Genomic DNA, 12,914 nt, shown 5'->3' on the forward strand with positions numbered 1-12,914 from the left:
GGGGATTCAACGCAGTCCAGGTCGCACCCACGTTTATAAGACCAACGCCATGGAACCAAACAAACACTAATCTGTTCCTCAAATCCGCAGTCCCTACTGGTACACCTTTTACGTCACCCAAGTCTTCCTCTTCGTCACCGGCGCCTACCCCATGCTCTACGATAAGATGACCATGTACATTGGCAGCGGTTACGAGGAGCAGATCCTCAACATCATCTGGGTCGGTCTGCTGAGCGTCGAAGCTCTCATGGTCGCCGGCGTCGCTGGTGTTGCTATTACGCGCAAGTTCAAGGGCGCCCCCAAGCAGAAGACGATCTAGGCCGCACGCGCATACCCGATTCATACCCTTTTGTTGCTGTTGTCTATATCGAGGTCTCTCATCTGGTGAGACGAAAGAACATACCACGGGCAAAACGTCATGCCTGCATTTATTGCATCTTTGGAGTCAGGGGCTTCTTTTGAATAAATCTTTTTTTCGTTCTTCCGTCCGCTTGCCCTCCTTGAGTACCCGACGGTTATCCTCCTATCTACGAAGAACGATGAATCGATTGGGAACACACCAGACCCTCGAACGAAAGGCTGAACAGGCGGACACCAAGTCCCAAGCACAACAATCAACGACAGCTTCCGGAGAACCCAGCCTCGAATGACTAGAAGATACCCACGACTTGTCACACGACTTGTCCCATACGAACTTAAGAGAAGGGTGCGAATGAATGATTGAATGACGATACGAAATGGGAGGCTCCTGCCACCCGGGGGCATGGAAGCAATCACCCATCAAAAGGATACTGGCAAATTATTGTCGAAAAGGAGGACGAACGCTCGGAAGCCTACGCTTGGCCTTACCGAAACGCCAGCGCTTGGCAGCATGCCCGGCTAACTTTCTGAGTTACAATGAGAAGGACGAGAAGAATCGCCCCGCGATTGTCGACTGATGACGATGTCTATTCAAGAGACAACTAGTCTAATCGCCGCGGTGAGGCAAGGCTAGTCTTGAGTCGTATAGAAGCTATGTCATGGTACCTAGACGAGGGAGGCATGCCGTTTCCATCTCAGTGATGAGCGGCTATTTGCAGGGACAAATATCTGTTGCCTTGCTGAGTGGGTACCATGTAACCAAGAATTGAGCTTTGAAGAAATCTCTCCCAAACTGGGTTGCTTGAGCCCCGCGTGTCATTCTCTATTTCGATCCACATGTGCAGCCCTCCTGGTGACGTAAGGGCGTTTATCAGTCAACTATCCCGAGGGTGGTTAAAAATGCTGTGCAATGTGCACGGTTTGGCGGAGTTCATCCAACTGGCTGCATGCATGATGTCAATATGCCGTTGGAGATCTGCTTCACGCAAGCCGAGGGCTCGAAGCTACACCAATGCACAGTCTCGAGAGGGCAAGCCTGATATGACAGTCCACCTGTGAGGGGGTGCATCGATTCATGTCCACGGGAGGGGTTAAAAATGCTGTGAATTTCGACACAATCCAATTGGTCTCTGGTGATATGCCGAGCTGGGGTTCCAGAAGGCTGCCTGTGGGGGTCGCGATCTTGTCATTGGTGTGATGGCGCCTGGGCGTCGGCGTCGACTTGCCACGCAGTGCGTCCTCGCGACCTTTGGATCCTCCAGTAAGCGATAATGCTAGGATCGCGCTGCCGACGAAGCCTGTTGAGCCCCGTCATGACGATCTCCATCGCACCACCTAACCGAAGTGAGAGTTTCCCCCCCCCCCCCCCCCCCCCCCCCCCCCCCCCCCCCCCCCCCCCCCGCCCCCGCCCCGCCCCCCCCCACCGCCCCCCCCACCCCCGCCACCCCCCCCCCCCCACTCCCCCGCCCGCCCCCCCCCCCACGTCCCCCCCCCCTTCGCGAAACTGGAGATCAGGAGGGTCTGGGCAAGGCTGTCTCGATATCCCCAACAATGACCTTTGGCACGTAATTCGCACTCTTTTGCTGCGAGACCAGCGCGGTCATCCCGCTGGGGCGGGCTCGCGTGGTACATATCCTCAGGTGAAACCGCGACGCCCATTGACGGCCGGATCGCGCTCTGAAGCATCATCAGGAGCAGCGACGTGCCCCGACGAGGAAGACCTGAAGGCATAGTTATGCCTCTGGCACCGACTGACATCTGAGATAAGGCGCCTTATCTTTCATGCAGAAGCTGTCCTCGCCCTGGGTTGGCGGGTTTCAATTTGAGGAAAGACCCCACGACGAAGCGGAGATTAAATGGCACGTATCTGGTGACATACAACAACTGAAAATTGAGCGTTATCAGAACACGACTCAGTCCCGCCGTCGTTTTGGCAAACAATTTCTCATCAAGACGACCGCTAGTCACCCAGAGTATGTTGGTAGCATGGGAGAATAGACATTGAAGCCTCGACAGGCGCTCCTAGGTCATTGACTCGGGAAACATGGCTTTTCCACCTCTGTGAGGCTGATCTCAGAAGTCATTGAACCAGCATGCTTGTACAGAGTGGCGTCGACGCTATCGACTCTCAAGATTTGATCCCTGAATCTGGAAACATGGCTCTCGATGCCTTTGGCCATGCGGGATACCGACAGCGTCTTGCCACCAGTGATCAAGAGACGCAGTTCGAGAGGCACCTCATTCAGACATGAAAACGGATCGCGGAGCATGTGGAATCTCTCATCCACAGCCTGCGCAACAATAACAGAGCAAGCCTGTTTTTGAGAGTGAGTAAGATCCGTAACATACTTGTCTGTGCCACTGGAGCCGGCTGCATGGAGAATCGAGTCCCACTGTGTAAAGCTGGCGTCCGACCCGCGTATACATCCTTTATCAATTCCCAGCCACCAGCCTAGTAGACCGCCCATGAGAAGCGTCTTCTGAAAAAACTCGCCAGTGACTTGCCTCGTGATGCGATAGCCGCCAGGTTTGAACAGGTTACGGACATGAACCATAGTCTTACTGATATTGCTTGTCATGTATGAAACATTTGAACACCAGGATCAGGTCCTAGCTGCCTTTGGAGACGCCCTGTTCTGTCCTGTCTGGTTCACTGTCGAGCATCTTGTACGTGAGGTGCTTGCTTCGAACCACTTCTTCGCATTCTCAAGGAAGCCGGCTGAGATGCCGGTGTACGTATAATGACCGAAATTGTCTCAGAATGAAGTGGGGGTTTTGCACCAGTGCCGGTGCCGATCCCAGAATGTCCAATCGTGGATGGTTTTGCGAGAAGTTATCAACGAGATACGCGAGGAGCTTGTTGAACGGCTTCATGGCGCGACTGTCGATACAGAGCTTACTCAGCATGTTGTCGCCGAGCATGACTGGATGCAGACGAGTTTAGCTCGTAGGCCGCGGTAGTACGCAAATCTTGATGCCGTCGGCTGGGAAAATGATGCCAGCAGCGTACAAGGCGGCAATCTCTCACGAGGAGTGGCTAAATTCCGCGTTGAAATGAACGCCTGAACAGGCTAGAACATCAACGATGACAATCTGGATTGTAGTGCAGAGAGGTTGTAAGATGGCAGCCTCTCGTTCAGGGGCCGTGAGCTCCTGCCCAAGAGACCATGATGGAGCATCTTGAAGGGCCCTCAGAGCAGTCTCGCTCTCGATGACAGACTGCCTGAACTGAGAGCATGATTCGATCATCAGCCGATCAATAGAAGCCCACGGTGCTCCCTGGCCAGTGAAGATCCCAAAGAATCTCAGGAGGCCCGGCAGAAGCAACCAGAGCGTTGGTGCCTATTTCAGCTCCAATCTCAAAGTGTTCTCTGGCCATGTCAAGAAACAAATTCTGAGCGTAAGCCACAGCATCGACATTCGATACATCTGTGTTGAGAATGATCTCTTTCGGCAAGAAATAAATGATAACTAACGGCCGCGAAAGTCCGACGAGGTCGCAACTCCATCCCTTGGCCCAGTCGAAAGACGTGGCAATCGGAGTCTACACTGGAGATTTGATAGCACTGGATGCCTTGTGTACCCATGGTAGAAGCAGCAGCACAGACAGGAAAATGCACTCAGTGCCAGTGGAGCTCAAATTGGAACCAAAGCGAATAAGGAATAATTTGCGGGTGGGTAGTCGCAGTGGTCGAAAAGCCGCCAACATTTGAGCGCCGGAGAGTCCACCGATCCCTGTGCTACGGCCCGGCCCCGCAATGCTCCGCAATTCTCTGAGGGGCCCGGACTGCTTCCCGGGACTCGCCAGGATACAAGGTATGATCTTCCGCCTGTAAAGTTTTCGGATCTGATGTTTGATGGCAGAAAACATTCGAATATCATGACCGTGACGTATTGTCCCTTAAACGGCGCAAAAGACGCGAGGAAAAGTCACTCGCATTGGCTATCCGTGTGTCGTTTATTTCTACAAATGGGTATCACGACCTTAACTATACACAAATTACCACCCTTTTCATTGAATCAGAATATGTCTAGCAGCCAAGGTTGAGATCCAGATCCAAGATCCTCTTGGCAGCATACGCAGCAGCGACCATGATGGGCGCCTGCGTGTTACCAGTCGGGACCTCGGGATGCATGCTAGCATCCACGACGAAGAGGTTGTCGGTGCCCCAGACCTTGGTGTCGGGATCGACAACGCTCTTGCCATCATTGGCGGAGCCCATTTGAGTAGTACCCAGGTAATGACTTCCTCCGCCGATAGCAGCCACGAGAGCTTCGGCAGTGGTGTTCTCGGGGACGGTGAGAATGCTGTCGGGTTCACGAGCCCACTGAAGCAGGGTATCCACAAAGGTGGTTAGGGCCTCGATATCGCCCTCGGTGTGCATGAGAGGGTTCTTCGTCATATTGGTTGCTCCGTTCGGCGTGATCTCGACGGTACCGGTGGAAGTGGTGCCGTGAGTCAGGTACACCTTGACGCCAATGGTATTGTTGCTGTCTGCACGAACGGTACCCTGGACATGACGGGTAGCGCCATTGGTGGTGTTGACGCTGGTCCAGAAGTTCAGGCGCTGACCGGCCTGAGCCATGAGACCGCTGCCTTGGGCGAAGAGATCAATAGTCTCTTGGTCCGGGTCGGTCCACGCGGTCTTGGGGAGCGCGATGAGGTTTTCTTTGGTCGTAAAGGTGACGGTCGCAATGCCGTGGTCCTTGAGGTTCTCGCCGACGGGAAGCTCAATCCACTGCTCCTTGGGCGGGAGCTGGATGTTGGTGGTACCCGAGGCAACGATTTCAATCTGCTTAGCAGGGCCGATGCCGGAGTTGAAGAGGACGCGAGGGGTGGAGTGGGAGCCGGCGGCGAGGATGAGAGATCCACCCTTGCTGAGCTTAATGACCTCGCGAGCTCCACCGTCGTGCTCGACCTCGACCCCGGTAACGAGGCTGCCGTGGCGGATGGCGCGGAGGACCATGGAGTGAAGCTCCAAAGTGAAGTTGGGAAGGGCTTGGGCGTGGGGAAGGATCGCGCGAACGGGGCTGTCGCGGAGACCGTGAGCAATCTAGAATATCAGGGTCAGCAAAGTTCGCGATCATGACATGGAAAACAGGTGGAATTGTTGTCACTTACCGACCAGGCAGGGTGCGAGTACATAAGCTCCTTGGCCTCAGGGTCATTCAACGCATCTTGTTCGCTCCAGCCATGAGCATCCAAAAACTTGGACATGACCTCAAAGGCACCGTCGTCGTACCGCTTCCCATTCTCAGAAGCCAGAATGGATCCCGGAAGACGCTGGTAGAACTCCTCCGCGGCATCCGAAACACCATTCTCCCAGTGCCACTCCTCGGGCCAGGTCGCGAAGTCAGCCTTGCGAGGCTTGATGTACATGAGCGCATTGAGCATGGTCGAGCCGCCGAGGAGACATCCCGCGGCAATAGCGAGGTCCTTGCAGTACTGGAGGTCGGGGGACGCGCCGGTGAAGTCGGCCATGCCGGGAACGTCGTACATGGTGACGGTGCCGTTCCACGGCATCGTCTTGTTGTTGCCGGTCACGTAGAAGGACGTGCCGCCGCGCTCGATGAGAAGCACGCTGCGACCCGAGTTCGCGAGGCGCTCGGCGGCCACGATACCCGCGGTTCCACCGCCCGCGACGATGTAGTCGTAGGTCGTGTTGCGGGTGGTCGTGGAGTTGCTTCTGAGGCTCAGGCGGGCTGCCGCCGTCTCGCTCAGCGCGAGGAGCGCCGAGCTCAAGGCAATGAACTTCATAGTGATGTAGAGCCGGGGAAGACGTTCGAAGAGGCAAATGACAGGACACTCAACCAAGAATCTGGAGAAGCAAGAGCACGACGACGTCGGCAGGGGCACAGGATTATCTACTTACATGATTTGAGCGATCAGATTGATAAGATGAGATTGATAACCCTCGTTTAAACTTGTCCAATTATCAAATTTCGGCACTAGAAAGCTGGCGCTCCGCAGAACCGGGTAAGACTAACTTGATGCGGGAATGATGGTTGCAATTTGGTGGATCTCGCAATATAAGCATACTGGGCAGCGGGGGCTGACCGCGAGTGTCTCCATTGCATTGGGCAACTGACATGGCAGATCGTGTAAAAGTTCTATTTTCTTTAGTAAAATACCTCATACCGCATGTTTTGGCGAACTCAAATCCCACCCGCCAAGCCGGAGTTGCCACCGTCTAGGTAGCAGTAGCATCAACAGCAGTGGTAAGCGAGGTTCTTGGAAGGCAGCTTGAAAACGAGCATGACGGCGGTGGCAGGGCAATTTGAAGCGACTATGTGGAGAAAGGGCTGGGCGGAACGGATCTTGCACTGGAAACTTGCTGTGTCGTTGGTTGAAGGTTGTTCTTCTTCAGCAAACGTGCTGTCACTTCCCGTCCGAAGAGTACCAAAACCATGTCAAATCGCTTGGTCATCATGTTTGCGTCCAATGAGGAATCGATTGGGATTTGTTTGGAATGAGCGGCTGTGCCGGGCACTTTTGCTCCTTTGTTGCTACCATGGAAAATCCTTTTTGGTATTGTTGAGAGGACTTCGGGATAATGGTTTAGCCCCTTAGTGATGCGTCCCACTCCAAGCGGCTATTGGCGGTCAGGTACGCCTGCGACTGAAGCCTCTACGTTCCTACTCGAACCCTGAGAACACCTGAAGGCTCGGCTAGTCCTTATCTCCTCAAGCCCGGATCCCTTGAGGTCTCTATTCGTACCGTCTCGCTGGGTCCTTCTGCTGTAGCTGTGGCAGCATGTCCTTCTTGCCAAGCACGATGGCCAGGTTGAGGGCTGTCAAAGGAGATTCTAGTCCAACCAACCTCCCTATCTTGCCGTCGGCATTATCGGTTCTCTCAATCTTCAAAAAGCCATCGCAGCGTCCCTCGAGATCACATCCTAACCTCACAAGCCAAGTTACAATCTCAACATGACCGTTGGCCACAGCTAAATGCAGCGGTTGGAAGGAGGCGTATTCCACGGTCGTCCACCGATTCATATCCGCCGGTCCGGACCCGTCACTCTTCAGCAGCTCCTGTACGCAGCCGAGGGACCCATAGAGACATGCAAAGTGCAAGGGGGTCAACCCAAATGCATGGGTGACGTTGTCGGCTTTTGCACCCAGCGCGAGGAGGGCGTTGGCGGCTGCTGGTTGATCGGCCATCACGGCGGCATGCAACGGGCTCCGACCGTAGTCATCGGCCGCGTCGATCAAAGCACCCAAGTCGGCGAGGCCACGGATGACTTCATTACTGCCCCCGCACGCGGCGTGGAAGAGAACCGATCGTCCTGCATTATCCCTGGCATCAATGTGCTTGTTCGTTCCCATCAGTCTGGTTAATGCGTCTACCATCTGCATGTTGCCAGTGGCTGCTGCCCGATGTAGTGGGAGTTCGCCCAAGTCATTGGTGTGTGGGAACGAATGCGATCCAAGAAAGTCTTCTTTGATGAGGTCAATGATTTTTCGTATTCTGGGATTTGCCAGTCCGGAAGGCGCATAGGCGGAGAAGAGGTGAAGGACAGTTTCGAGCCTCTTTGTTGTGAACTTGTGTAGAATGTCGGGATCGGTCCCAGAGGCAAACTCGATGTAGTGATACGCTTGCGAGGCCCCGGATATGATCCCTTGCAGAATGTCAGGTCTGGTGATCTTGAGATTTGACTCTCTTTCTTCTTCTAGGAGATAGGCAGCAAGATTGAAGTGGCCATTTAGTACCGCTAGGTGGATAGCCATGTAGCCGCTTCGAGTTCGGCTTGTGGTATCCGCACCTAGCTTCATCAACGTCTTGAGCATCGATAACGAACCGAAAGCTGCAGCCCAGTGAATTGCTCTGAAGTCGTCAAATTCCTCTGTCGGCAGCTCAAGAACACCTCTGCGCTGTCTCACTAGAGGCGGAACGTCTCTATCATATCGTGCTCGAACGGCTCGAATCAAGTCGGCATAGGGCTTGCTTGGTTCAATCTTGATAGCAGAGAGCTCGTTTACAAATCGAGCAGAGATGTTGCTTGCCAGCTTGGTTCTGACCCCGTCCTGGAATGGAACGGCTGGGGACAACATCAGCGAGAACCTGTCGAGATAGCAACAGGAACGCGTGACTGCGCCGACCTCATCAAACACTGCAACAGGCTCCAGCCTCTGTGGAGACTTGTTGGTAATATTTGATAGTGGCCCCCCCTCGTCTGGAACAGACAGGAGTTCAGAGGTACCGGAAACCTCCAGTTGAATGAAACGTCGGCCTCGTTTTTGGGACTCCTTGGCCTCTATAGTAATGAAACCCAAGCCTTTAGAGTTTTGGTATGATGCACCGTCCGAGGCAGTGGTAATCTCGGGAAACTCCAAGTAGACGGACTCAAGACTGTTACCGGTATAAGGATGTTTTTCGTAGCACACTTCCCATCGTCTCCTGACTCGACGAAGCCCAATAGCAACATCAACAACTGATCTTGGGCTCCGCTCGAGGGACTCGAATCGCAAAACGACCATAGTGCGATTCGATTGCGGCTCTTTGGTCCGAATCACGGACAGGATGGTATCCCACCTTTCGGGTGGAAATGCCTCATGAATGGCGAAAGCCAAATGTGAAACCGGGTCCTTTGAACTGGGACGAAGCCTCGTTTTCACGCTTAGTTCAGGCAAAGCGTAAAACGGATTCTGCCTGACGTAAATGTTCTCATACGTTCCTTCAGCGTCATCGAAATGGTCCTGAGGGAACAAGATAACGGAGCCCTCTTCGGAAGGAACTCTTGCGAATTGGTCACTCCACAGCCGTTGTAGAATGATGCAAGGGCTCAGCTCTTCGCTCGCAGATTCAGGTTTGGAGACTATGCAGTCCAAGAGGGCGTAATACTCATCCCCACCCGGCCGAAGTGGAATAAGAAGAATGCTCGTTCGGAGCCCCTGGTTGGTAACACTGGTTGGAGTACTATCTTGTGACTCTGATGGAGGCAAAGGTCGCACATAATCAAAGTCCACCATTGAAAACGAGCTTGGGGAATTCGCAAGCAACCCAAAAAGGTCGTCCGAGTCAGGGCGAACGTCCGCCGGCATTCCCCACAGAAACAAAGACTGATCATCGGTCTCCTTGAGGATCTCCTCTTGCAGACGGGTGAATGCTCGATCACCCTCGCCGTATAGCAGGGGCATATTCACTTTGAACAGTCCCATCAGGCAGTACGCCTTGTCCTCTGGTCGCGTCGTCTCCCGATGCCCGGCCCATCGCATCTTGTTCGCGACGCTAATGTCGCTCAGAAAGGATGTGCCAGAGAGCACCTGCTCATCGATGCCTGTAATCCTGGCAAGCAGTTGACAAAAGTCATTTCTCGACTGCTTCGTGTTCACATAGGACCAGTCGCCGGCATAGAATTCGACAGTTCTTGGCGCAATGAGCTCTTGCAACGTCCATCCTCTGGTAAACCATCGGCTTTTTTGGAAACTCGAATCCTTGTCAAACGGGCTCTCCACAGAGACGGGCTCCACGTCGGAGAGAAAAGCGTAACAGATGACGGCCTTCTCGTACCAGCGGTACATGGAGTTGATGGATTCTGACAACTCGGCGCTGCTGGTCTTGTCGATGCAGCAGGTGTCGGCCCAAAGGTAGCGGTGGCCATGACTCTTGACCAGGTTTGCTGCATCTTGTATCTTGCGGAAGCCGCGGGTGGAGCGGATCTGGTCCGCGGAGTCCGCGACCCCTGGACTGGATGCCGCATCGGAAGCCAAACCAAGAGCTTGGAAGCTTTGGAACGTCACTTCATCGCTGCCCCAGGTGTGAGACAAAATAACATACTCCTCCTGGGGGTCGCCCTGCACCTCGACGAGCTTGAGGCTTTCAGTGTCAACAAGCCACATATCGATTGGTTATGCGGCGGAGGCGGGCCGGCGTCAAGAAGATGTAGGTAGTGAAATGCCAAGGCTGAGGCGACGATCGTCAGCTGAACTGGAGTCATTAGAAAAGAAGTTGATTTGTTGTTATCTTGGGAAACGACGTGATTGGTTCGGTTGTATGCAGCTAAACTGGATATTGAATCCATCTCTGAAAACGCCTGGCTACACCACCATCCTATCAATGGCAATTCAACCACTAAAGCAATTAAAGAATACCGAAGATGCCTTTTCTTGTTATAAATAACCAATGAATTAATTCAAGATATTCATGTCGTATAAAGCGCAATTCAAGATATTTGACAATGTGTTCACTGAATCCCTAGCGGCAATGTGAGAGCTGCATATGAGGTCTGCGGTTGAGTATCCACAACCACTAGGTAGGTCTCAAAATGGAGGAGACTTTTCAACCAGCACCTAGTATTAAGCTTAAGAAGTGCTCGACACAGGGGTTTCATATTTTACCTTAGTGTGGTAATGGGGGCCACTGTTACCATCTTCTGAATTTTCCCACGCCCTGGTCACAGCGGGCCCTGGTTCGCACTAACATATGAAATCCATGGGGAGGTCTACGAACCTTAGCAAAACCTGCAAAGGAGGGGGGATGCTATTGATAGACGCGGGATGCCGAAACTGCTTCCTGGGCATTACTGCGTATATTTATGATGTGAAATTCGGTTTCGCCGTCCATGGAGGAGTGTCGGATCTGGAGATCAGAACCCGCGGAGAAAAGACGAGTAGCCAATCGCAGGATTTATCTGGCTGCGAATCCCCCCCGCCGGGCAGTTTGATCTTCAAGGAGGTTCAAATACTCCACGACGAATCAAGAGGAAGATGGTACAACCTCCCTTGCATCCCCACTAAAGACACCACTGGACCCTGGCTACGGAGAACAAGAAGCTCGCGACGTCGCTTCGTTCCCATGTATTGAAACCTCGTTCGATCTTCGAAACGCCATGCCCAGGTGCTCAGCCTTCTTCCAGGCCCAGCATGCCCTTCATCGCATCATCTCAGTCCACACGATGCAGTGCCTCTGCCAACCCATCTATAAGATGGCACCTGTCTTGTCGCTGTCAACTCTTGTCATAGGTTTCAACTCATCACCCACAAAACTGCCATCCGATACGCAAACTCTTCTCTTCTAGACCTGGTGTCACCTTTATTTAAACTTTATTTAAACTTCCTAGCAAAAATCTTGTATTCTTTTACCTTACCGAATTTTATTTCCCCACGAAACCCACTTGAACCATCCCGATCCATCCAAAATGTACGCCCAACAAGCTATCGTCGCTTTCTTGATGGCCACCAGCGCCACTCTCACCAGCGCAAGTTAGTATTGTCTTGTCAAAAGTACAACCCATACCACCCTTTCTAACTCGTTGTCCGTTTCAGGAAGCATCGACAGACGCCAATTGCTTGGGAGTCTTGGTAGCCTCCAGTGCAATGTGGCACGGCTCCAAATCGTCGGCGCCCTGAGCGACACCCAGGACGCTGTTGATCAAATCTCCGACGCAAAAGTCCAGCAGGCTGCCAACGCCGGCCTTCAACAGGCGCAAGGCGGTATTTCGCAAATTGCAAAGTCTCTTATCAGCGGCGGTGCACCGCCTGCGGCCAGCCGTAACGAGGTAGCAGCTGGACTGTCCGCGGCCGGTACCGCTCTTTCTGGTGCTGATGCGTAAGTTTCCTTCATCTCACCATAAGCACGTTTGAAAAGATTACTTGCTGACACTTATGCAGGAGCAACAAGGCTGTCGCTGATGCGCAAGCAGGGCTTGCTAAATCAGTCAAGGCTGGTCAGGATGTCGTTGCAAACTGCTAAGGAGGTAGACGAGCGGAGCTCAATAGACGACAAACAAACAAGGCATCAGACAGTAGCAGGACTAGCAGCGATACCACATAGTCAATATTAAAAACTCAAATGCCTCTAGATCATGTGATTGCTGCTGGGATCTCGTCTTTCGATTCCTAACGTCACCATCCAAATCCAGATCGCCCTCCCAATCAGTTACCTCGCCTGTCGCAGGTCTTGAGCCGGCGTTAGAACAGTTCTCCGAGGCAGGGAGTGCTAAAATCTGAGCACGCTGTTGTCATGATTTCTGTGTTGCTCAAATCATGCCTGACTATAGTCTTTCATTGATAGAAGTCGCACTCGGTATCGCATCGTACTTCGTAAAAGTGTGCGACTTTGGGTGGCTGGTGATCATGCTTGCCGGAGTCAACTACAGAAAGACTGAACATCTCCCTTCCTGAATTGCGGACATCGAGTCGTCATTCAGAGTCTTTGGACTCAAGAAGAAGCTCATTGAAGAGTACCTAACAAGTTCTTTTCGACTCAATCTTGGGCTTTTTGAGGATGATGATAAGTTTGTCAAAATTAGGCTGAAGTCTAAAGGGGTAAGAAGAACCTCCTCCATGGGAATCCCGATCTACACGCCGATATTGCTCGAGGGCTGGGTAAGAAAAGAAACTCAAATAACCCCGAGGCAAGGTCGACTTCAGGTAACGCCGAGTAAGGTTTGCAACGTCCATGAGGTTTTCGACATGGAAAGCACGGGCTGGACAGGCAACGTCTTCGAAGACGCCGCCTTCTCTGAAACTATCAGTTATTACCCAATGATATCAGCGCCTTACTCTTCTGCTGTGCTTCTCATTAAAAGATCAGAAGGTGCGTTGTCTGATTT

At 52.9% G+C, this 12,914-nt stretch overlaps 5 protein-coding genes across 5 annotated transcripts; 2 read left to right on the forward strand and 3 right to left on the reverse strand.

Moving 5' to 3' along the window:
- Window positions 1-151: 151 nt before the first annotated feature.
- Window positions 152-319, forward strand: CORC01_12567 (uncharacterized protein; the record flags this gene model as incomplete). The annotated part of the gene is made up of 1 exon (XM_022624187.1): window positions 152-319. The coding sequence occupies one exon, from the start codon at window positions 152-154 to the stop codon at window positions 317-319; it is 168 nt and encodes a 55-aa protein (XP_022469282.1).
- Window positions 320-1,341: 1,022 nt separating this feature from the next.
- Window positions 1,342-2,915, reverse strand: CORC01_12568 (uncharacterized protein; the record flags this gene model as incomplete). Its single annotated transcript, XM_022624188.1, has 3 exons — window positions 1,342-1,658; window positions 1,917-2,081; window positions 2,396-2,915. The coding sequence occupies 3 exons, from the start codon at window positions 2,913-2,915 to the stop codon at window positions 1,342-1,344; spliced, it is 1,002 nt and encodes a 333-aa protein (XP_022469283.1).
- Window positions 2,916-4,391: 1,476 nt separating this feature from the next.
- CORC01_12569 (GMC oxidoreductase) lies at window positions 4,392-6,118 on the reverse strand (the record flags this gene model as incomplete). The annotated part of the gene is made up of 2 exons (XM_022624189.1): window positions 4,392-5,414; window positions 5,483-6,118. 2 exons carry the CDS (start codon window positions 6,116-6,118, stop codon window positions 4,392-4,394), a joined length of 1,659 nt encoding a protein of 552 aa, XP_022469284.1.
- A 950-nt stretch (window positions 6,119-7,068) lies between these two features.
- Window positions 7,069-10,200, reverse strand: CORC01_12570 (uncharacterized protein; the record flags this gene model as incomplete). Its single annotated transcript, XM_022624190.1, has 1 exon — window positions 7,069-10,200. One exon carries the CDS (start codon window positions 10,198-10,200, stop codon window positions 7,069-7,071), a length of 3,132 nt encoding a protein of 1,043 aa, XP_022469285.1.
- A 1,298-nt stretch (window positions 10,201-11,498) lies between these two features.
- Window positions 11,499-12,052, forward strand: CORC01_12571 (uncharacterized protein; the record flags this gene model as incomplete). The annotated part of the gene is made up of 3 exons (XM_022624191.1): window positions 11,499-11,562; window positions 11,626-11,908; window positions 11,971-12,052. 3 exons carry the CDS (start codon window positions 11,499-11,501, stop codon window positions 12,050-12,052), a joined length of 429 nt encoding a protein of 142 aa, XP_022469286.1.
- Window positions 12,053-12,914: the final 862 nt, after the last annotated feature.

The sequence above is a fragment of the Colletotrichum orchidophilum genome (genome assembly GCF_001831195.1).
Source record: "Colletotrichum orchidophilum strain IMI 309357 chromosome Unknown Scaffold_158.1, whole genome shotgun sequence".
NCBI classification, from domain to species: Eukaryota; Fungi; Ascomycota; class Sordariomycetes; order Glomerellales; family Glomerellaceae; genus Colletotrichum; species Colletotrichum orchidophilum.